This window comes from Danio rerio, chromosome 4, assembly GCF_052040795.2.
Source record: "Danio rerio strain M-AB ecotype USA chromosome 4, GRCz13ab, whole genome shotgun sequence".
NCBI lineage: Eukaryota > Metazoa > Chordata > Actinopteri > Cypriniformes > Danionidae > Danio > Danio rerio.
In genome coordinates this window covers 52,966,247-52,990,546 of record NC_141024.2, presented here as the reverse complement: position 1 = coordinate 52,990,546, position 24,300 = coordinate 52,966,247, and the positions used below count along the sequence as shown (strand labels likewise).

At 36.9% G+C, this 24,300-nt stretch overlaps 3 protein-coding genes across 12 annotated transcripts in view; 2 read left to right on the top strand and 1 right to left on the bottom strand.

Annotated features, from left to right (window-relative positions):
• The window catches only part of si:dkey-151g22.1, a 472,026-nt gene extending 455,849 nt beyond the window's left edge, over nt 1-16,177 (top strand). For 7 of the 10 annotated variants that reach the window (XM_087247207.2, XM_088649843.1, XM_088649844.1 and 4 more), the window contains 3 exons: nt 8,729-8,902; nt 9,063-9,109; nt 12,076-16,177. In XM_087247207.2, coding sequence (XP_087103333.1) covers nt 8,729-8,902; nt 9,063-9,109; nt 12,076-12,596 — 742 coding nt within the window. In that variant the 3' untranslated portion in view covers nt 12,597-16,177. The remainder of the gene's footprint in view (nt 1-8,728; nt 8,903-9,062; nt 9,110-12,075) is intronic. The other 3 variants (XM_088649838.1, XM_087247208.2, NM_001442399.1) reach the window with 2 other exon arrangements.
• LOC137491225 (uncharacterized) overlaps nt 1-24,300 on the top strand; it is a 481,743-nt gene that overhangs the window by 80,685 nt on the left and 376,758 nt on the right. The window lies entirely within an intron of this gene.
• Nucleotides 1-24,300, bottom strand: part of LOC137490924 (uncharacterized) — a 671,652-nt gene that overhangs the window by 522,975 nt on the left and 124,377 nt on the right. The gene's annotated exons all lie outside the window — the stretch shown is intronic.

Sequence of the window (24,300 nt, the reverse complement as noted above, 5' to 3'; positions counted from 1 at the left end):
TCATATATATACACGTCTTGTGCAATTTTATATTTATAATTTTATTTGTATTATGTTTATTGAAAATGTATTAAGATGTTTCTTCAGAATTGGGCGCACACACACATACATACATACATACATACACACACACATACACATACATACATACATACACACACACACACAAATATATATATATATATATATATATATATATATATATATATATATATATATATATATATATATATATATATATATATATATATATAAATGCAAATGAAATAAACTAATTGCTCAAGTATCAGGGAACATCTTAATACACTTGTTGTTTAAAAAATAAAACAAAATAGTGATGTAGACATTTGACACATTAGCTTTCTCTTCTTTCTTCCTCCATCCCTGTCAGGAGCAAGTTGTAGCTACCTTGTAATGCATTTCCACTTTTTTATCAGTGGTGTGGTATGGACATTTGTCCTCACTGCATCTGTGATTAAAAGATCAACAGATAATTAGTAGTGAACAAGTTCTAATGTTAAAAAAAAGAAAAAAGAAAAATGCTTGATCTCATAAAAGTAAAACCTAAATGGGACAGTATATAGATTTTTTGTTCCTCTGGTTATAATTCAAAGAAATACAGAGATGGAACAGCCCCTAATCATATTGAAATTTATATTCAAAACCAACTTACTGACTACGACAGTCCTAAGGGGGGGTGCACGAAAAGCCACTTCTTAATTTGGCCTGCTCCAGTTAATTTGTTTAGCCGAGGAGTTAGCCAAAAGCTTTTCCAGGATACACCAAACTGCTTAGTGAAAAACACCAATGATTCCAAAGTTGGCTAGCTACGAAGCAAAAAAAAAAAAAAACTTAAAACACTTTGAAATTAGCAAGAGCTTGAACTTACCAGTTTCTTCATTTGTTCGGGCTGCTCCTTTAGTTGATTTTCAAGCTTTTCCAAATTAAATTGGCCAAAGGAAGGTCAAATGTGTTTACATCTGGAATTTCATCACGTCTGTTTTGGTTTTGTGAGAATCAGGCCGAGCTGCTGCTTTATGATGTTGCATGATTTTAAAACTTCAGTCAGTCGTGCTAAAAAAGAAAAATAACAGATTAGTATAAATCAACCTGTAGCTTATTCTCATACAACTTCTGTAAATACAACAGTGGGCTAGACACTGCTGATATTCTCTAGTTGATCTTTACTTTCTAACTGCATTAAACCTTAACAAATTTAGTGATGTCTTCAATTCTTACAAAGACATCACGAGATGCAATAAGTTCTGTCTTGATCTCAAACTGCACTAGAACAAGGACTGTAAATGTTTATAGGTGTACTGGAATGTACAGTATCTGTGCATGTTGATGGTGGTCTTAAGATTTCTGCCATAGTCATTGATGGTGATGGTACTTGTGGTGCTGCATTGATTTCTGAAATCTTCATACCTGCCTTTTATCCAGCCTCTTTGTTCCAAGTAATTTTTCTTCATCATGGTATAGTTGTGTCTTTACTGTCCCTTGATCAGATACATTTACAAAACAAAACATCACTTTAGTATAGTGCCAGGGCAAAACTCACAGGTTGTAATAGATCAATGACATTATGTTGACAGTATGTGTTTAAAATAATTGGAAACAAACCTGTTCTGTCTTTGAATGTATGACAGACGATCATCATCCTCATCTGTCTACCAGTCAGAAATCACAGTTGCTTGTGAATGTTTTAGTCGAGCTTCCTCATATGCATCTATAATAAAACATCACATTGTTGTTAACCTCCCGTAAAGAAAAGTTCAAATCCTGAAATACTATCAAAGTTAATTAATGCCTATAATACCTATAGTGTAAATAATCAGTACACTGAAGGTTGCACAAGATTTATTCGGAGATTCATGCAGAGTGACAGCCTTATGAATCTGAGACATAGATTTGTAAGATGGCCAAGCACATGCATTATTCTGTACCCATGAAGATTAACCTACCATTGTGAAAAAATGTTTGATGATGATAGCCAATAACAATAAACCATTTCAGCTGTTTTTGAAGCAATTAGTAATGTAAAGTCTGAAAAGCTCAATCTATGTTGAAAATGTATCAGCAGTTTACAGCTTATAACGGACTTTAAGCACCCAACTATAACATGCCTATTCACGTTCAAAAGAGTGTGCCATTGACTTCTTTGGTCGTGATGTGCTGCAAAATGATCCACAAACCTTTGTTAAACAAGAACAATAAGACTTAACCAACAAATATTGTTACCCATTCATTTAAATCAGAATTTATCACTGTCAATAAAAAACAAAAAAAAAAAACTGCTTTAAGACGTTTTACATTAACTGAACAATACAGATTGAACATAAGATATAATTGATTCACATAGGCTAACACATATGAATTAAAGCGCATACTAATATGTTTCTCTTGGATAATTTAAAGAGAATAGTAAACAGTCGAGATTCGATCATTTTTCGTGACGCACTTCATGGATTCGTCTACAGAAACTTTCTTTAACGCAAAGTTAGCATACACACAAATTTGTTTCATGTTTCTTTAAAATAATTAAAATAGTTTTCAGTTACTACACACGTTACAATCTAACATTGTGTAAAAGGAAAAGGAACTTTCAGACGTGTTTGTAACTGTTAGCGTTAGCATACATTAGCTACACATTAGTGTTTCTTAAAGCAAGTTACATTTCGTATCAAACTGTTTTAAATTACTAAACGCTGTTACAACCAAACACTGTGGAAATGTTTTAAGCTCTAAATTCGCTAAGTATACAGTACACAAGCAGTAAAAAGCTTACCTTTCTGACCGGAATCCATGTGAAAATTTAGAAAAACCAAACTTTATTTTCTTGTGATCTTCATGCCATGGTGGTTGACAACCAGCTTTTTGGAGCATTACCGCCACCGTTTGGATTGGAGTTTGGATCAGGAGTTTAGTCACGCATGTGTTTATTATGAAACCAACTTCTGCTTTAAAAATAATCTTATAATCTATTTATAAATAATATTGTTTTGTTTGCGTCTAAACATTGCGACCATCCACACTAAATATTCTTATTATTTTGTTGCTGTCGTACCATGAATATTTTCTCAAATTATCATTAAACGTGGAGCTAACAGATTACTAGATAAAATAAGAACTTAATCGGTTGCCATCAGCCGAGTCCTTGCCAGAAGTGCCCCGGACTCTACAGACAGACTCGGGCCGGATATGGTTGACTGGAATCGGGCCAGTGCTTTACAGCTGCATCACAACCGCATGTGCGCGAGCGAGCTGCGGGCCGCACTCGGCCCGGATAACACGCGCCGATTCCGAGTCGGAGCAGGAGGCGCTGGAGGGCAGCCGAGCTCCGGCCGATTACTGCCTGCTATCTGGGATAACACTGTGAAAGTTAAGAATGCTTAGTATAAAAGCATCTCCAATCCGTTGTTAAATATATTCATGTAATATTTTCACTTGATAGACTATAAATCTTGTCACTAACGGTAAAGTCTAATAATCTTTCGTAGAAATGATTTTACGCTGTCATATTTCTTACTCTAGTGGCGCATATCCTGCATAGTGTGCATTGTTCAGTATATGGTTGCCATGACAGCTTAAAGCCTCTAAACTGACAATTCTTTCACTTACTTGTCCTTTGTTTGTAATAGGCCTAAACATGTTTTATGCTCTTCCTTATGTTGAACACAAAAGAAGATATTTGTAAGAATGCTCAAAGGCTGTATCCATTGACTTTCAGTAGTATTTGTTTTTCCTGCTATAAAAGTTGTTACACCAAATTGTTGTGATTAACGCAACCGCGGCTTGCGCATGTTGTCTGAAACACCTCACTGCTCTTGATCCGCGATATAAAGATCATATGCGGAAATAAAGTAGCACGCACATGAAATGATTAAGACCGCGATAGATGCAGGAAAACTTTTCCCCCATCGCACGCCCAATGAGAGCTGATGGAGCGCGTGCGCAGCACATAGCGCAGAAGCAACTCGCAGGCGAGTTGCCTACAGGCTGCATCAGCAGCGTGCACCTTATCTCTGTCTGTTCTAGTGACCCATATATCTTTCTATTTTTCTTTTCATCTGCACCAGGGCTCGCGGTAGTTTTATCACATGTTGTTTATTGTTTCCTTAACCTGCAAGTCTTTATTTTACAAATTATATATATATATATAAATATTTATATATATATATATATATATATATATATATATATATATATATACATATATATATATATATATCACATGAAGAACTGTATGCTTCTCAAGCATTATCAGAAGTGTTATTTATGTCTTTTCAGGTGCATTTAGAGGACAATCGCCTGTTATGTCATGTCATTGATTGTCAGCATGATGTAGGCCTTTGTAATAATATTTATACAATAATGAAATTTATACATGATCAAACTAGTTTGCAACTTAAGCAAACCCAATACTAAAACGGTTTTACATTTGTTTGTGACTATATAAAAATCTGTGGATATTATCAATGCATATATTGGGTAAAATAAAATTGCTACCTTTTACTGTAATAAGGCCCCATCCCCAGAAGTGATTAAGGTTAGTACACAGTCACAGCCATACATGCAAAGCTCTCTCTCTCTCTCTCTCTCTCTCTCTCTCTCTCTCTCTCTCTCTCTCTCTCTCTCTATATATATATATATATATATATATATATATATATATATATATATATATATATATATATATATATATAATGTATACATACATACACACAGTATTTATGTTGCTTCACTTTTTCCACATTTTTATGTTACATCCTTATTCAAAAATGGAATAAATTAATTTATTTCCTCAAAATTCTACACACAATACCCCATGATGACAATGTGAAAAGAGTTTTTTTTTTAATTGTTATAATAGTTTTTAATAGTTATTAAAAAATAAAAAACCTGAAATATCAAAAATGTGGAAAATGTGAAGCACTATGAATATATATTTGAAAAAAAAATACAGTATGTCAAATAATCAGATCACTGTGTGGAGCACTGGCTGTTGTCAGACTCCTTGTGCAAACAAAAATCTTACAGAATAATTACAATTAATAGCGAAATATATTTGAAAACATAGACAAACTATCAAACATTTATTTTGTAATTCATGAGTCTTACTTCTGTGGTTATTTTGGTTTAAGTAACCTAAAAGTAATACAAAAGTAGTGTAATGCGCTTCTGAGATATTAAAATTGTCATGTAACTAATCACAAAAAAGAAATTACAGTAACTTTTACAATTACTATTTCATTTTCATTCATTTCATACTATTACTATTTGCCACAGCCATGTCACCCTGCAACCCAAGACCAGTTACTCACTGAAGCTAAGCAGGGCTGAGCCTGGTCAGTACCTGGATGGGAGACCAGTAGGGAACACTAGATTGCTGTTGGAAGTGGTGTTAGTGAGACCTGTGTGAGTCCTAATGCCCCAGTAAAAGTGAAGGGGACACTACACTGTCAGTGGGCGCCGTCTTTAGGATGAGACGTTAAACCGAGGTCCTGACTCTCTGTGGTCATTAAAAATCCCATGGCACTTCTCGTGAAAGAGCAGGGGTGTAACCCCGGTGTCTTTCCCAAAGTCCCTCTATCGGCCCTTACGATCATGGCCTCCCAATCATCCCCTTCCACCGAATTGGCTCTATCACTGTCTCTCCACTCCACCAATAGCTGGTGTGTGGTGAGCGCACTGGCGCCGTTGTCCTGTGGCTGCCGTCGCATCATCCAAGTGGATGCTGCACACTAGTGGTGGTGTGGAGAGACCCCCCTCATGATTGTAAAGCGCTTTGGGTGTATGGCCATACACAATAAATGTGCTATATAAATTTACATTACATTTTTGAAGTAACTTGCCCAACTGTGTTCATAACATTGCTAATGTTCGTTAGCAAAAAGATTAGATATTAACGGGGATTTGGAGCAAAATTTGGTTCTATGCACAGCTAGAGTTTTAAAGCTAACGATAAACTTTCGATGATAGCTTAATGTGAGTATTTTCCATTTCACAAGGTTGTTTTTGCTGCATCAATGTTATAATGTAATAACAATACATTCAGTTTAATAGACTTATTAATAAAGACACTAAGCCGAAAAGAAAGTAAATGAATGAATGAATGAATAACAATAATTCATATTTTTACATTACTGTGACGGTTGGGTTTAGGGTTGGGGTGGGGGTAGGCTTTAAAAAAATGCAATTTATTGGGTAATTTAATAGATAGCATAAATGATACTCTGTACAACTACTGTTTTAACGTTACTGTGACAGTTGGGTTTAGGGTTGGGGTGGGGGTAGATGTTAACAAAATGCAACAAATGTGAAGTTTAGTAAATAATAGAAATAATTCTTGTTAACTTCTGGCTACAACTGTATCTGATCTAGCAACAACCATAATACTGGTGTAAAACAAACTGTCATATTTTAAAGACATGGTGGGGGGAAATGACTTTGATGCTGTGCCTCTTGTACGATCTGAGACCCACTTCATATCGTATGTCTAACAGGCAGTGAAGATTGCTGATTTTTAAAGAAATCAGATCTTAAATGTGACAATTTTGAAATAGAAAGACTATGAAAAAATTAAGAGTCTGTGTGCATATAGCCCATCTAGCTAACACATCAGATGTTGCATTAGAATTTGTGAATTTGTATAAATTGTTAAATAGGATAATCTGTCAAATATTTTAGATAATTATATAACTTTTTGTTATTGGTCTTTAATTTTTAAAGTTACTTATACAAATAAAAACAACTAATTGGAGATTTATATCGTATTTTCCCTTTTAAGAAATAGTTACTCTTTACTTTTTTTTGAGTACGTTTTTAATTATTTTTGAGTTATTTTTTACTTTTACTTGAGTAGATTTGTAGACCTGTAACTTTACTCTTACTTGAGACAAAAAGTAAAAATAAAAATAAATAAATAAAAATAAAAATAAGTAACAGTACTTTTACTTGAGTAGAACATTTTATTACTCTTTTCACCTCTGCGTAGGGAGAGCAGGAGGTTGCCGGTTGGTTATATTAAGTCTGCATAATTAAGGGCGTGGCCACTTGAGTGACAGCTAGGTCTCGCTACTTGCTGTCTCGTCACCTCAGCTGATTCCAGCTAATTAGCCGCTGAGCTCGACATATATATCGGATTTTTGTTTTGGGTAATGTTTCTTTACACAGTCAGTTGCCTTTTGGACTTATTTCCTACAATTATCAGATGATATAGCATGCAGTGTGCACTTAATTGTGCTCCATTCAACAAACCATTCATGTGGCCCCTGTTCTTAGGTGAGTGAAATTATATACGTATATACCATCTCTATAAATGTATTTGTTTTATTTAAGATTCATTTATCATTTATAATATTCTTTAGAGCTGGAATGCACTCCAGAATCTGACAAATTGATAAGCTGTTGCCTCTAGATCAGTCATCTAAAGTGTTTTCATTCAGTCAGCTGGATTTCATCAATAGTCCTGCATTTACTAACACAGACTATTTTTGAAGTGTTTGGAAGTAACTTGCGTTTTCCTCCTGTAGAAAGTGAGTTTGAAAAAAAGTCCTGAGTTTCCTCCTGGCTCAATGTATTACAGCAGCGTTTTATAAAGTCTTAACACTTTATTGTTATATTGTACAGCCAAGCACATGTGGTCAGAACACAAACAAATCTCAGTTAATGAAGTATTAAGCGTTCTCCCAAAGTAAAGTATGTCTGCCAGGTCCAAGCAAAACAGTGTTGACAGATTGGAAATGTCAAAGTATCGTACCAGAACCTCAAAATTATTGTATTTGGAGGAAAATTATTGTACATGAGTCAAACTGAGAGTATACAGCTATTATCTAGACACATAGCGTTTTGACACAATGTGCAAAAAAAAAAAAATCTAGGTACCTTAGTGGGAAGGTTGCTTTGGTATCCCGCTGTGGGTGCAATGACGCGCGAAGAAAATGGAGCTTCATTTGCTCTCTTCAGAAACCTATGGGTGACGTCACGGATACTACATCCATATATTTTACATATGGTCATAACCCTGGGTATAGTGCAGCGCTAAAATTGCTTTCAGATTACAGGTTTAAACGTATCTTTACCTGCTTTAAAAGCAGTGTGAACAGGTGTTTCCAGATGTGGAGCCCCTTTAGTGGATTGTCAGAAGAAACTAAACATCTGCAGGGCTGTGATTTATGCATATCTATACAAATGTGTGTGTATTAAAGCAGATTGAAGATCATTCATTCATTTTCCTTCAGCTCAGTCTCTTATTTATCAGGGCTCGTCTCTGACTGACAGGGGAATGTGACTGTGGGTCAGGTGATGAACACATTAAGAGAGTAGGTTTGTGTTTGTCTGAGCTCATTTGGTAACACAGAATCACAATATAAATGATCACAATATAAATGATGAGATCAGCTCATTTCCTGTTGTGTTTTATACATGACTTTAAGATGATCTTCTGAGCTCAAGTGTGTCTTCCTCCTCACAGCAGACTTTACAGCTTGATGTGGTGTATTATGAACAATGTCTTTGCTCTGTACACTTCTACAGATGATGTTGAGTCCTTGTTGAGTGTGTGTGTGTGTTTGCTGATGCGAGGCGATCAATAAGGAGAGCTAATAACGATGTGTGTGTTCATCACTGCTGTTGACATGAGCAGAAACAGCAGTCAGCATCTTCACAACACAAAGAGATCTGTGATTGTCCAACTGTGTGATGTAGACTATTGCTGTGTTTGTAGATTGTCTGGCTGTATGGTGACAGAGGAAGGCTGTGGTTTTCTGTCTTCAGCTCTGACTTCAAACCCCTCACACCTGAGAGAGCTGGATCTGAGCTACAATCATCCAGGAGATTCAGGAGTCAAGCTGCTCTCTGAACAACTGGAGGATCCAAACTACACACTGGACAAACTCAAGTATGTGGAGCAGCACTGGCCTTATTTGAAGATTTATTTTGAATACAGATACTTCGATACTTCACTCCTCTTCTAGTCTCCAGATATTTATTTATACTTTAGCTTATTAGCTGAGGGGGAAACTAAACAGCTCATTCTCTCCATCTGTGTGTGTTTACAGTCTGGATCATGGAGGACACACGAGGATTACAGCAGGACCGCACAAATGTAGGACACACACACTCACTCACTCTCTCACTCGCTCACTTACACATGCACATATGCACACAAACACTCACACACACGCGCACACACACACACACTCTCTCTTTCTCTCTCTCTCTCACACACACACATGCACATACACACACACACAGACACGCGCGCACTCTCTCTCTCTCTCTCTCTCTCTCTCTCTCTCTCTCTCACACACACACACATGCACATATATGAGGCACCGTGTAGGATTTAAATCAAACTTCGCTTATCAACACACTCATAAAACACGTGCATATACACCTACAAATTACTCACATATACAGCTATACTGCTGGATGTTCAAAACAACATATATGAAACTTTAGCATATACATATAAACTTCACGCATGCATACACTTACATACACACGCACATACATATAAACTCAATCCTTGCATAAACACCCACATTAACACATGCACAAACATATAAACTCGCTGCATGCAAACACATCAATACACACTAGCATATACATATAAACTCGATTCCCGCATAAACACCGACATTTACACACACATACACAAACTCACTGCAAGCAAACTCAATGTGTGTATAAACACCCAAATAACACTCGCGCAAACGTACACAATAAAATTCACAAACATATTTTTCACGAATCAGGTTATTACAAAGCTTATGAAATAGAAGGAATACAATTAATGGAGGTAATAAATCTGTTAAATTATGAACATATATAAAATAATTATATAAAATAAATTTAACAACTTCATTTTGCACTGAGAATTTATGCATATACACATATGAAATCACTTGCATATATGTATATACACAACTAGCTGTATATATGATTGTGATTTTTATTTTGTATGTTTGTGTGAGTGTTACAGGCCCGGATTGGCTAATCGGGAGGACCGGGAGAATTCCCGGTGGGCCGGTCCGTTTTTTGGGCGCGAGGGCCGGTGTCCCTAGCTGCAGAATCTGTTGCTCTCAGCAGTCACACTTTTTAAATTTATTTATTTACTTGACCACAGCCTTTTTATTCATTATTTTACTGCAATTCTTCTCTTTTCATCTATTTTAATGATTATGAAACTCAGTTTTGTCTCCCCACTAAACACAGTTATTATGGTCCAGCGGTTAGCACGTTGGATTAAGACGCCGCGGACCCGGGTTCGATCCTCGTTAGAGTACCTTATTGTTTTCATTTTTATTGTTAAGACATAATACTGTTAGGGTTGTTGAACATTTGAAGTTCTAAAGCAGCTGTTTTCTCAAAAAAAAACGTGATAGTGTCATTAGAAACTGATTTGGAAATAACCTTATTTTAATATAGTCAGTCGTGAACTGAGGTGGGCCGGTCTGAGGCTTGAAACTCCAGGGCTGAAAAGGAGTCCCACTCCGGCCCTGGAGTGTTATTTGGGTGTTTATGCACACATCGAGTTTACATTAATATGTGAGAGTTTATGGTGGGTGCATATGCACAGATCAAGTTTATATGTATATGCGAGTGTGTACAGGTGTGTTTGCATGCTGCGAGTTTATATGTATATGCGAGTGTGTACAGGTGTGTTTGCATGCTGCAAGTTTATATGTATGTGTGTGTGTAAATGTGGGTGTTTATGCGGGAATCGAGTTTATATGTATATGCGAGTGTGTATTGGTGTGTTTGCATGCAGCGAGTTTATATGTTTGTGCATGTGTTAATGTGGGTGATTATGCAAGGATTGAGTTTATATGTATGTGCATGTGTATGTAGGTGTATGCATGCATGAACTTTATGTGTATATGCTAAAGTTTCATATATGTTGTTTTGAACATCCAACAGTATAGGTGTATATGCGAGTAATTTATAGGTGTATTTTAGGCTTGGGCGGTATCCAAATTTTGATACCGTCAAACCTCCTCCCTATTTTACTCCGGTATCTGGTATTACCATGCATAATAAAAAAAAATACGACGTAAGGCGACCTGAGGTTCGCGGTCAGCTGTTTGTCTTGTTCGTATTAGAGATCTGCATGGGACACACACAGAGAGCGCGAGAGAGAGGCACATCACCACACTCTCTCTCACATACACACACACAGAGCGAGAGAGAGAGACGCACAGCACCACGCGCTCTCTCTCTCTGTGTGTGTGTGCGTGTATGCGTGTGTGTATTTTTGAATAAAGCGCAGGAGCGGTCGGTAACTTTAAAGGGAGTTGTTGCGCGGTCTTACAATATCGCTTCCAAGCAAGCGAGCACGTGCTCATCCACGTGGATGCTGTGTGTGTGTGTGTTTGTGTGTCTCTCTCTCTCACCAAGCAACACACAGACAGCATGCTCTCTTATTTACACACTCACTGCAGGTAACTTGGTGCGTGACTCGAAATCTTACCCCACCTCTCTCTCCTCCACACTGTTCCGTCATGAAAATCACGCATACTCATTTGTAGGCTTTAAATAAATAATATTTCTTATTTAATACTTGTCTCCTACTTAAGTTAATTGTTTTTATGACGGTATAACGGTATTAGAACTGACACCGTTGCTATTTTTAGATCCCGCAGTATACCATATTACCGCCCAAGCCTAGTGTATATGCACGTGTTTTATGAGTGTGTTGATAAGCAAAGTTTCATTTAGATCCCACAGGGCGCCTCATACACATACACACACACACTCACACAAACTCTCACACATACACACTCACATTCTCTCTCACATGCACATGCACACACACACACACACACACACACACACATGCATGCACGCACACACACATGCACGCACACACACACAGCTACACTTACACACGCACACACAAACTCTCACACATACACACGCACACACATACACTCGCACACACATTCTCTCTCACACGCACACACGCACGCACACACTCACATATACACACTCACACTCTCTCACACGCACAAATACACATAAACGCACAGACACAGCTGTGGTTATAAATGTGTGTGTTCTTGTGTTCAGATGTCTGTTTCCTCACACTGGATCCAAACACAGCACACACTCGTCTCATTCTGTCTGAGGAGAACAGAGAGGTGAAGTGTGTGTGGGAGAATCAGCCGTATCCTGATTATCCAGACAGATTTGATTATTGGCCTCAGGTGTTGTGCAGAGAGAGTGTGTGTGGACGCTGTTACTGGGAGATTGACTGGAGTGGAGATGTGTCTATATCAGTGTCATATAAGAGCATCAGGAGGAAGGGAGAAGGTGTTGAGTGTGTGTTTGGATATAATGCTCAGTCCTGGAGTTTGCGCTGTGATTCCTCCAGATTCATATTCAGACACAATGACACACACACTGATCTCCCAGTTGTTCCGCTCAGCAGGAGAATAGGAGTGTTTGTGGATCACAGTGCAGGAACTCTGATCTTCTACAACATCTACAGAGACACAATGAGCCTCATCCACTCAGTCCAGACCACATTCACTGAGCCGCTCTGCCCTGGGTTTACTGTTTATTATGGATCATCAGTGAAACTGAGCTGAAGACTGACGAGAGATTTACCCACATGACTCTGCAGGAGCAGTCAGCAGAAGCAGTGTGTGTGAGACTTTTAACAACTCTTTAATTACAATAGTTCAAAAACTGTATTGGGCTAAAAACAATTACAGCAAATTAAAGAAACGCGTATATACAAAAGAGAAAATAATTAATAAAAACAAAAATAAATAATTATAATAGAACAATAATAATAACTAATAGCTCCAAATTTAAAGCAATGTATCACAACTTCCTACTTCATTAGGTTGACATAAAACACTTTCAGCACCACATACAAAAAAGAAAGAGTCAACATCATCATTCACCAGTTCATCATATTTATACTCCATTACTAGCCTGCTTTTACCAAAGCTCTAAACAAGTCCAAAGGGTCAGTGTTGCTGTCAAACAGCATTTAGCTTTTTTCTTGTCAACTATATTGCCAGTGTTGCCCTGCCTAATAGGAAATTTGTTAAAACATTTTCTTTTCTTATTTAAATATTGTATTTTGGTCCAGAGACAAAAAGACTGTTTGTAAAAATGAACCCAATTTTTTGGCACAAGTATCTCAACATGCCAAACAATCTGAAAAGCCATTAAACATTAAAATCTGAAAAGCCATTAAAACATTGTTTCTGAAAGGCCACTAAATAAACATTCATCTCCTTGCAAAGGATTTAAATGATTCTTATAACGATTTGTCATTGATCATCCTCCTGCCAATCTTCTAATTTTACTTTCACACTAATCCTGGGAAAAGCAGTCTTAATTATTTCTGTTTGCAATGGTTCTACAGGAAACAGTTTTTAAACCGCATATAACAGTTTTTCAATCATCCTTACAGAGTGTACAACATTGATCTTCACAGCAAGTTTTTCTGCAGAAATAAAACTATCCATTATTCTTAAATGGCTGACTCTGCATATTGCCGCTTTAATCAATCTTGTGGAAAAACCCTTAGACTTCGAAATCTCACTAAATAAAGAGGGATTATAAACTAATGGTTCCTCAAGTACCCATTCTTGTGCTACTTCAGTCAGTTCTCTTTTAACTATAAATATTTGCCCTGCATTTAATACTGATGTATAAAAAGAAGAAAGTCCACTAAAATCAATATCTTTCAAATTCATTCTGTTCAGATTCATCCGTCCCACTCTATTTAATAGCGCACAAGCAACAGCAGTCCAGTTTTAACACTGTTGATAAAGAAGTTGTTGTGCAGTCTGCAATCTGAAAGCAGCTACTTTGGACTTAATGTCCATGAGGCCTTTACCACCCTCATTTAATTGCAGATACAATATTGTCTCTCTTAGCCAATGGTGTCCATTCCAGAGAAAATCTATAAACACTTTTTGAATTTCTCTAATAAAACCTTCTGGTGGATTCAACACAATTTATGCCACAGTACAGACGCCACAAGGTTATTTACAACGAGCCCTCTTCCCCTATAAGAAAGTTGTGGTAAAATCAAATTCCATTTTGATAATCTATTACACACGTTTTCTTTAACATTTTCCCAATTATTTCTTTGATACGATTCAGAACCCAAAACAATACCTAAATACTTAAAACCATGTTTTTTCCATTTTCAGGGATGACAGGTAACCTCATTGTACTTTTTTCATAACCTCAGTTAACTTTGCAGATTAAGCCCTCTCAAATAAAGAGATGCTGTTTTCAACAACATCAACATCTTTTAGATATTTTACTTAAGCAGCGCAGTGGTGTAGCGGACGGGCCCGCAGGGCACGCACCGCGGGGGGGCCCCGCGTGATTAGGGGGCCCCGCGTCGTGGCGATTTTCAATAATTGAAAATCCACCGGCAACCGCAATAATCAAACTCTTGGGAACAACTGTGGTCGGAACCAAAGTTCACAAGTCTGTGTTCTCTGAACACCTCTCGAGGGGTGGACTACTTCATTCTGATTGCTTGCCGCCAATGTTGCCAACTTAGCGACTTTGTCACTAGATTTAGCGACTTTTCAGACCCCCCTAGCGACAAATCTAGCGCCTTTTTTGTGTGTTATTGGAGATTTTTTTAGACTGTCATTTGTCCATACTGTAGCGTCCCTACTCTTCTCAACGAGCTGCGTGTGATGCCGCCGGCCCCTCCCCCGCCTCACAGCACTGACAGGCGGCCCAGTCAGTCCTCTACAGCAGCCTCTCCCACCTGCAGCCCGAGAGCTGATCACCCCTCTGCGTACCGACGACAAATGATTTAGCACAGGCAGTGTGAAGGTATTTCCCTTGTACAGTCAAACCGATCAACTTCTACGTTATTTTAACAATTTAATTGGACCGTTTATTCTTTTCTTGTTCACAATCACAGATATTTTAGTAACAGTTTCTGAACTTGTCTGAGTTCATTACATATGAGAGATTACTGCACATTCACTACATATCTATAATGACATACTGTATTCAAACAGCAATAAATTTAGTTAAATAAACATGCGTATATAAAGTGTAGTGCAATTATAAATACCCCTTTATTAACCATAGGCTGTTAAACAAACAGAAACGGTAAAAACGTGATGACGTCAGTGATATGCAAATTGACGTATGACGTATCCCCCCCCCCCCCCTCTTCATCAGGGGGCCCCGTCAGCGATCCCTGCAGGGGGGCCTCCGCATTTTGCGCTACGCCACTGAAGCAGCGATGTCATCTACATAAGCTATTACTGAATTGCATATGTTGTCAAGTTACAAATCAAACAAATTTTCTCTTAATAAACTAATGGCTCTTCTGCCAAAGCATAAAGCCGGCCTGATAAAGGGCATCCTTGTTTTATGCCTTTAAGTATTCTTCCTGGTTTACTTAAGCTGCCACCTATTTTTAAAACACAAGAAGCATTCGTGTATAAAAGTTTGATCCAAGAAATTAATACATTTCCAAAACCAAAAGCTCTCATAGTTTCAAATAAAAAACCATGGTCCACTCTATCCAATGCTTTCTCTTGATCTAAAAACAAAAAACCAACATTGACATCATTCAGTTTGGAATAATCTAAAGTGTCTCTTACCATGATAATGTTGCCATAAATGGTTCTTTCTGGGATACAATAGGATTGATCTGGGTGTATTAAATCACAGAGTACAGTCTTTAACCTATCAGCCAACACTTGCCGTTAACTTATAATCAGTAGTTAAAACAGACACAGGCCTCCAGTTTTTAAGATCACTCAAATCCCCCCTTTTTTTGGCAGAAGTGTTAAGACTGCTCTTTGACAACTTGTAGGAAGACTTTTTTCTATAAAAATTCTTGAATCACTTCATAAAAATTATCTCCAATAATATTTCACATAGACTTGTAAAAATCAATAGACAGTGCATCAATTCCTGTTGCTCTACCAGTCTTCATCTGTTTTACTGCATCCATTACTTCTTGATATGGAATAGCACTGTTGCTGTGTTTCAGTAAGAGTAAGAATTTCTTACATTATTTGTGACATGCACTCAAGATTAGTTTCTTCTTTCTTGAAGTCTGAATAAAAATCCACTGCAATCTTTTTCATTTTTCTGAATTAAAAGATCAGTCCATTAGGGGGTCTTCAAACAATACATTTCATTTAGTTTTTTTGACACTTTTTCTAAATAAAAAAAAAAAGAAGAAGAAGTAGGAGCATCCATCTTGCAATAATGATTCTAAATCTTGATTTATTTATTTATTTTTTTACTGAAAGAGACAGCTGAAGATGAATCAGAAAGCTGAATGTAAGCAGATGTAATATGAAAGATCTCATGCTCTATTTCAGAAATGTTTTGTTTTATTTTTCTTGTTGAAAACCATGTATATTGTTGGCAAAATCTTTTTATCTGAATCTGTCCTAACTCCCACCACTTTAACACAATTTTATAATCTTCTTTCCTAAAACTCCACTTCTCCCAAAATAACTTTTCCTTCAACAAAGCAGTGTTAAATTTACAATAAGGGCTTTTAAAGTTAGATTGTGTAATACTGACTGTAATTAAATTATGGTCTGATAAACAACAGGGACAAATTGCACCCACTCACTGTTTTTATTGCTACACTTTACACAAAACCGATCAGGTCTTGCAACACTCATCATTCCCTGATTTACTTAAAGAGCATATTGTAGGTTAGACACCCCAGTGAGACAATGTGTGTAAGAGTAAAGTAAGAATTAGATTTTCTTTAAAATAAACGTTAAAGTTTATTATTAAGCCGTTTGGAGTCGTTTTAAGTCACGGAAATTTACTTCCGCGTTTGAATTGCCAGACCGGAAGTGACGTAGGACCAGGGAGTTCGCGCATATAAATACTATGAAGACAACTGATCGTGGTGCGCATTTGGATGCCGAGATAAGATATTCTGAGAGACTCACACAAACGACAGACCACAGCCATACAATTATAAGCCTGTGGACAGACCAGCAGACAGAACAGCAGTCAGAGAAGTGTAATTTAACTCTTTTGTGAGGGAGAACAGAGCAGGTTTATGGTGAGGCCAGTGTTGGCTTACAGAGAGATATGTAAGATAACAAAATCTTATCTGGCAACAACAAAGCTAGTATTGATCATCTATAAGTATTAATACTTACCAGTAACAGAAACTAATGAGCATTTAACACAGTTATGCCACATTGACACTATTTTTAATAGTAGATAAGTGAATACAAAACACAAATAACACAGAACGTCTGGAATAATGCAGAAACATGTAAACAAGGTACTAGAAAATCTTTTTTTATTTTTCAAATGGTTTTCAGAGCTTCTGTATTAAAATAAAAACAACATCAAATATTAAAACAATTAAAATACGTTTTTAAATATGTCTTTTTGTCATTCTTTCATTGGGTATAAGATTATCTGTATCAGATCCCATTTAGACAACAATCCATAAAAAGACAAGTACAGTTGTTATAGTATAAAATATTTACAAAGATTTGATCAACAGATCTGATCTGCATTTATGATTAAATAAACTTCAACCCTAATTCAAGTTCAAATTCTAAATGCAACTCAAGTTCAAGTTTTATTTATATAGCACAAAATCATAAGCAGTGTTAATACCCAGCATTTTTACTCTTTATATATGCATAAGTATCTGTGTGAGTGTGTGTATACTGAAAGGAAAATATATCATCTGACCCATTTAAAAGTAAACCTAACATTATTTTTCAGTAAGTTGGCCAACGTTTATGTGGGTACCACACCATCATGTCTTTAATGTGTGTTAAATTGTGAATGCTGTGTAAAAAGATGCCGACAGCCTCATCCTTGTAAACCCGCTGGAAGGATCTAGAAAGGAGAGCAAATGTAGTGGCCACTTCTGCATTCTCGTCGAGCCTGTGAAGACCTCCAGTAGTCCACCGTCAGACATGCAGTGAGGGCTGATGCATATATTCTGGGGAAATAATGCAAAAGATGAAATCATGTTTATTAATAATGTATATTTTAAAATTCACCATATGATTTTTAATATAACATAATACAGAAAACCCAACCACATTTGCAGACCCCTGGATAGTGAACTGCAAACCATCTCACATATACAGTAGACTGTACCCATTATAAGTTGAGCATGTAAGAACAAACTTCAATTTTTTGAATGTTATTTGTTTTTCTTCTACAAGATGAATATTCCTCATATGTGAATAAAAAGTGCCTTTCCTCATTGACAGGACAGAATATTTTTACTCTCCCTCAAGTGGTTTCAAACCTTATTGACTTTCTTCTGTTGATCACAAACCAAGATATTTTGAAGAAAGCTAAAAATCTGTAACCATTGACGTCTATGGTGGGAAAAACAGATATGGAAGTCAATGGTTACACGTTTCCAATATTTAAAAAAAAAAAGGAAGTCAAAGATAGTGTGACTTTACCTGCCTGCATTATATAGAAATATTGTAGTAATTCTTTGCCCTTCTAGTTTTTGTTATCAAATAATACCATGCACAAATAATTCACGATAGGGGTCATAATATTTTACCCAATGAACGAGGTGAATGTCTGAGGTAAAATTGGTTTTATATTCACACATTCTGACTTTCTCCCTAATAATATAATTTCAGAAGAGTATTATTTGCTAATACCTAATATCATGTTAGCAGCCAATGACTATCAAAGTACAACATTGTTCACTGTCAGTTTAATAGTGCTAATGTTGTTAATAAGTCATATTTACGTGTGATTTCAGTCATTATAATAAAAGTGCTATGGTAAACAATACTGAGAGTGTGTCACACAAGCTGTCACTAATCGAATGTGCGAATATAAAATCCACTTTACCTTAGTTGAGGTTACTCTGTGAGCCAAAGTGAAGCACAGTTGACCGAGAGGCCAGTGGAGAGAAAGCCTTTAGCTCCGGGTCATAATCTGTCTCCCAAAGTCTAATAAACACACCCCAAAGCAAACAAAGTCACAACGCTGTAACTATACAAGACATTTATTATATTAGCAAACTGATGCTACTAGCCGTCTTATCATATGTGTACATTTTTACAAGCTTTAAAAAGTATATTTAATATGCTTAACAATACAAGCTAGCAGCCGTGCTATCGGCTACTCCAAAGTAAACACATCACGTTGCTTCAAATTACTCAAATAATAATGCGTATGGACTTGAAAGTTGACAAACATAAACGAAAAACGAGTTGTCTTACCGTGTACAGCTTACCGAGCTGCATCTCCGACTGAACCAGGAGTGTTTCTCGCCATTCGCGTCAGCTATCACTCTTATCGGATTCATCCCATTTCACGAACCAAAATAGCAAGAGGAAACTTGTGGACTTGATCTGTTGACAGGCTGGAGTTTGTGCAGTTTCCATAAATGCAATAATATACCAAGATGATGATAAATTACGCCAAAACTAACAACCAGTTCTGCTATTAGCTCCTCTGCCCCACTGTAAACAGTGCGCGTCTGTCAGATAAGTCCCTGCACTGACGTCACCGGGGTGGTTAGAAAAAAAAGCGGAAGTGGGAAAACAGACACATTTTCTTTCAAATTTGTGCCCTTGCACTTCGTAAAACATTTTAATATGGTATGTTATGGTATTATAGAGTATTTTCACAAACGATTCTACCTTTTTTTTAAACAAATTTTTAACCTACAATATGCTCTTTAACCTTATGGTTTTGTTCTGCATTACTTATATCATGTAGTTAAAGTGTTGTTGTGATTATATCCTAAGTTCTTTATCTTCATTAGTATCCCTAAACATTTGTTGGTTGCATTGATTGATTGTTCTATAAGTTGCATTTTATAATAAATATTTTGCATTTAGGTTATTTTGTTGGCTTATCTCTCTTTTGTGCTGCGACTCAAACAAGCGGGTCATAACACTTCGTAAAATGTGTCCGGTTGTATCCGAGATCTTGTCCTTTCAGTCATGACCATGAGTCATGCAACTCTCACATGGCTGCCCACTGAAGCTAAGCAGGGCTGCGCCCGGTCAGTACCTGAATGGGAGACCACATGGGAAAGCTAGGTTGCTGCCGGAAGTGGTGTTAGTTAGGCCAGCAGGGGTCCTAATGCCCCAGTATAGTGCTCAGTGAGCACCGTCTTTCGGTCCCAGGATGTCCTTCGGAAAGAGTAGGCCTCTGTCCATCATGGGCTCCTAACCATCCCCATATTCAATTGGCTTCATCTCTGTCTCCTCTCCACCAATCAGCTGGTGTGTGGTGTGTGGGCTGGTGTGTCATCCAGGTGGATGCTACACACTGGTGAAGTGGTGGAGGAGATCCCCCCATTGTGCATTGAGTGCCCAGAAAAGCGCTATATAAATGTAAGGAATTATTACTGCTGCACTGATCCATCTTTTAATCTCATATTACATTCCTCATGGCAAAAAAAATCAGATACTCCATTTTGGTAAGGACTCTCTGCCAAACTGGAGGTGGCCACTGTTTTCCATTCAAGCATTATGGTTTCTGACTTAGAGGTGCTGTTTCTTTCTCTGCCATGTCACACTCAGCAGCAAACTGTCCCACTGCATGCTGAAGGTCCATGTCCAGAGTACCGGCAGGGTCTTAAAAGCATTGAAAAAGTCTTCAATTTGATAATGTCAAATTAAGGCCTTATAGCCTTGAATTTGGTATACAACGTCTTGAATTTTGTTACAAAGGTCTTAATTTTATGCATTTATTTTTGCCTTTCCTAGGATTAAGTTCAGACCGTAACAAAATGAACTGTTACTAATGTAGGCTACTTAAAAATTAATGCAGCGTAATGTTGAGTGCACCTCTACCTCCATGTCATAGCAGAAATCGCGAAAGTGTGCGCACCCGTCATATGGTTACTTGAGGTGAGGTACAGAACAAGATAGTCACTAGCCCAGTTTGTCGGCTAAAATGGGAAAGTGTCGCTGTGGCCAAGGAATCCGAATTGAGTTTGGGTTAAGCCTGTGCCAGGAAATGACCGCGACGCCTACTGCTGTTGATGCCGGAAATCTTTTAAGCTAACGTTAGAGACAATGGATGTTACGGCCCTGGACTCCCATATGGGGGGTTGCCAAACACACCGTGTGTATTACTGCTTGTCAGCGCCAACCACCTATTGTGCAGTTCTGTGCACCGGAGGCCTCTTCGGTTACTGAAACAGCTTTACCGATCAATAACAAAGAAGTTTCTACATTAGAAGAATGACATTTTCTTCTTCTTCCTGTTTTACGGTGGTCGATAACAAAGTTTTTGATGCGTTACTGCCACCTCTTGCTCTGGTTGGTGATGTAGCCAAACAATCATTGAGCTGACACGAGAAACTTGCTTGATTAAAAGATGGCAGAGAGATTAGATTAGGGTGTAATTCATTAATGAAAAGTTGTAAAAGTATATACAATATAATGCTTATTGCAGAGTATTTCCCTTTACTATAAATAACTATAGTATTTTATTTGTGTAACACCTGGTTTTATTGGATTTTTAGTTTTTGCTGTTATATAACATTATTTGTTTCTGTTTGGTACAACATAATATTTACAGTAAATTACTGAACTGAATCATTTTTCATTGACAGTTTTATTGATCACTAAGATATGATTGACTTGGATTTAAGTTGCTTCGATTTAAATATGAATATTGTAAAATTAGCTTGGATGTAGCTACACTACTTTTGCCAAGGAGTTTTTAGCTTAGCTTGCTACATTTCCAAGAGGTAAGCTTTTAGTCTAGTTAAGCTGGCAATCTGGCTTTAAGAAAGGCCATTCAACTGAGACTGCCCTGCTCTCGGTCGTGGAGGATCTCAGACTGGCTAAAGCAGACTCTAAATCATCAGTCCTCATCTTGCTGGATTTGTCAGCTGCTTTTGACACTGTAAACCACCAGATCCTGGTATCTACGCTCGAGTCACTGGGCGTTGCGGGCACTGTTATACAATGGTTCAGATCTTACCTCTCTGACAGGTCATTCAGGGTGTCTTGGAGGGGAGAGGTGTCCAACCTACAGCATCTAAACAGTGGGGTATCTCAAGGCTCTGTTCTTGGGCCACTTCTCTTCTCCATCTACACAACATCTTTAGGACCAGTCATCCAGAAACATGGATTTTCCTACCACTGCTATGCTGATGATACCCAGCTATACCTCTCTTTTCACCCTGATGAGTCCTCGGTTCCAGCTTGCATTTTCAGCCACCCACCTGAATGTTTGGCCACAAAATACACCAAACTGGATTTCAAAGAAACCCAGCAGATGTTTTCTGTTAATCACATCTCCATGGTGCTCATTTAAGTTTCTTTGGTCTTGTCCAGTACTGCCTCTGGGGACAGTTTCTGTATGACTCCTTTGTTAGCTTCCTTTACTTTTATTGCCTCTATCTGTCAGATTCAGGCTGCCATCAATAAAATAATTACATCATTAATAACAATGTTTGTCCTAGTTGAGACAGTGAATAAGTCAAATTTTATTTTATCTCTTTTGTAATGTAATAATGTACATGTAACGTAAATTTTTTGAAGACAACATTTTCATTTCCAAAAAGAAAATATTTTCTACATTTTGTAAACTACTGTTTTATTACATGTAAAAGCAGTGCATTCAAACTATTACTAACTATTATAACATGTCTTTATTGAGTATTGAACCCAAAACTTAGCCTAGACAGGCTTAGGGAAAAAAATAAATAAATAAATAAATAATAAAAAAATGCAAATAAATAAAATAATAAATTACACATATACATATACACATAATAAATATAATAAATAAATAAATAAAAATAAAATCAAGCACCAATTAACATCCCACAACTTCAGACTTCCGAAGCTTCTTCAATATCTCCGTTTTTTACAAAGTTCAAAAACAATTCCCAGATGTCACAAAATTCAGAGGATTTTTTCCTTATTATATATGTGAGCTTTTCAAGAGCCAAGCATGTTATAAGGTTTCTCAACCAAAATCCAATGGAGGGGCGATTAAAATTTTTCCAGCATAAAGCAATACAACGCCTTGCTTGTATTAAACATAAATCAATCAATTTTCTTTCTTTAGTAGACAAGGCACAACTGTATTCAAACATATTCAATATATCAAACTATTACTTTAAATTGAAGTTACTTATATTTTAGTCTGTTAGTAATTTAATCTATGTCTGTGAAATAGAAAATTAAAGAAGATTATTAATGTTAACTTTGTTACTGGATTATAATTAGGGATGAATTAATGTGTGTGCATTATTATATTATTGGTTTATTATTGAAGATGCATTAATGTGTGACCCTTATATTATCGCTTTATTATTAGTGATGAATTAATGTGTGAGCATTATTCTATTATTGGTTTATTATTAGTGATGCATTCATGCGTGATCCATATTGTTTTTTTTTTTGCTTTGTGACTGATTTATTAGATTAGTTTATGATTAGTGATGTAGTCATATGTGAGCGTTATTATAATATTTGTTTATAATCAGTGACTGATGAAATGAGCCTTATATTTATTATAAGTGAGTAATTCATTGATGTGTTAGAATAATGCACGGGCATTATTGTAACTATGGTAGTAAATAATAATATAAAGTGTTGTAATGTACAATAACTGCATTAATATGTTTGTAGTAAAACTTTAAAGAGTGCTTGGTCTGCTAAGTTAATCTTACCAAATAACGTTATACAACATCTATAACAATCATTTAATAATCGTGTTGTTGTAATTAATGTTACGGTAATGGTTATTCATTTAAACCAACTTGTTATAAAAATACTTCATTTGCAATTGTTGTCCGAATTAATCTGCAACGAAATCTGTTATTACAGTACAAATCTTGAATGGTATAAGGGCTCTGACTGGCCATAGCGTTCATTGTAACTCGGAACAGGATTGGCTGCCGTAACCAAGAATAGGGTGAATCTTGGTTCCAGCTCGGGACGTGATTGGCCAGCGTAACCATGAATTAAAAAAAATCTTGGTTCCAACTCGGAACGTGATTGGCCGGTGTAGCCAAGAATAACCACGACTTACAGGTGCCAGTATGCGCCACTGGCCCAGTCTGCACTGTGTGGCATATTTGCTGACATATAACAGAGACTGAAACATTGCTCACACTTGTCTGAGGTGGTCATTTTGACTGCAATCTTGTTTTAGGTTGGCACTTTGTTTTTGAATATTGTCTGCTTTTCGAATGCGTATCTGTGCTGCAGTAGAACGCCTTAGCCTCACAGCAAACATTTTGGTCTACAAGCTGTCACTGCGGTCTTCCCAGGAGAGTGGCTGTACTGGTTTCTTCTGGAAGTCCTGAGGGATGTACGGGAC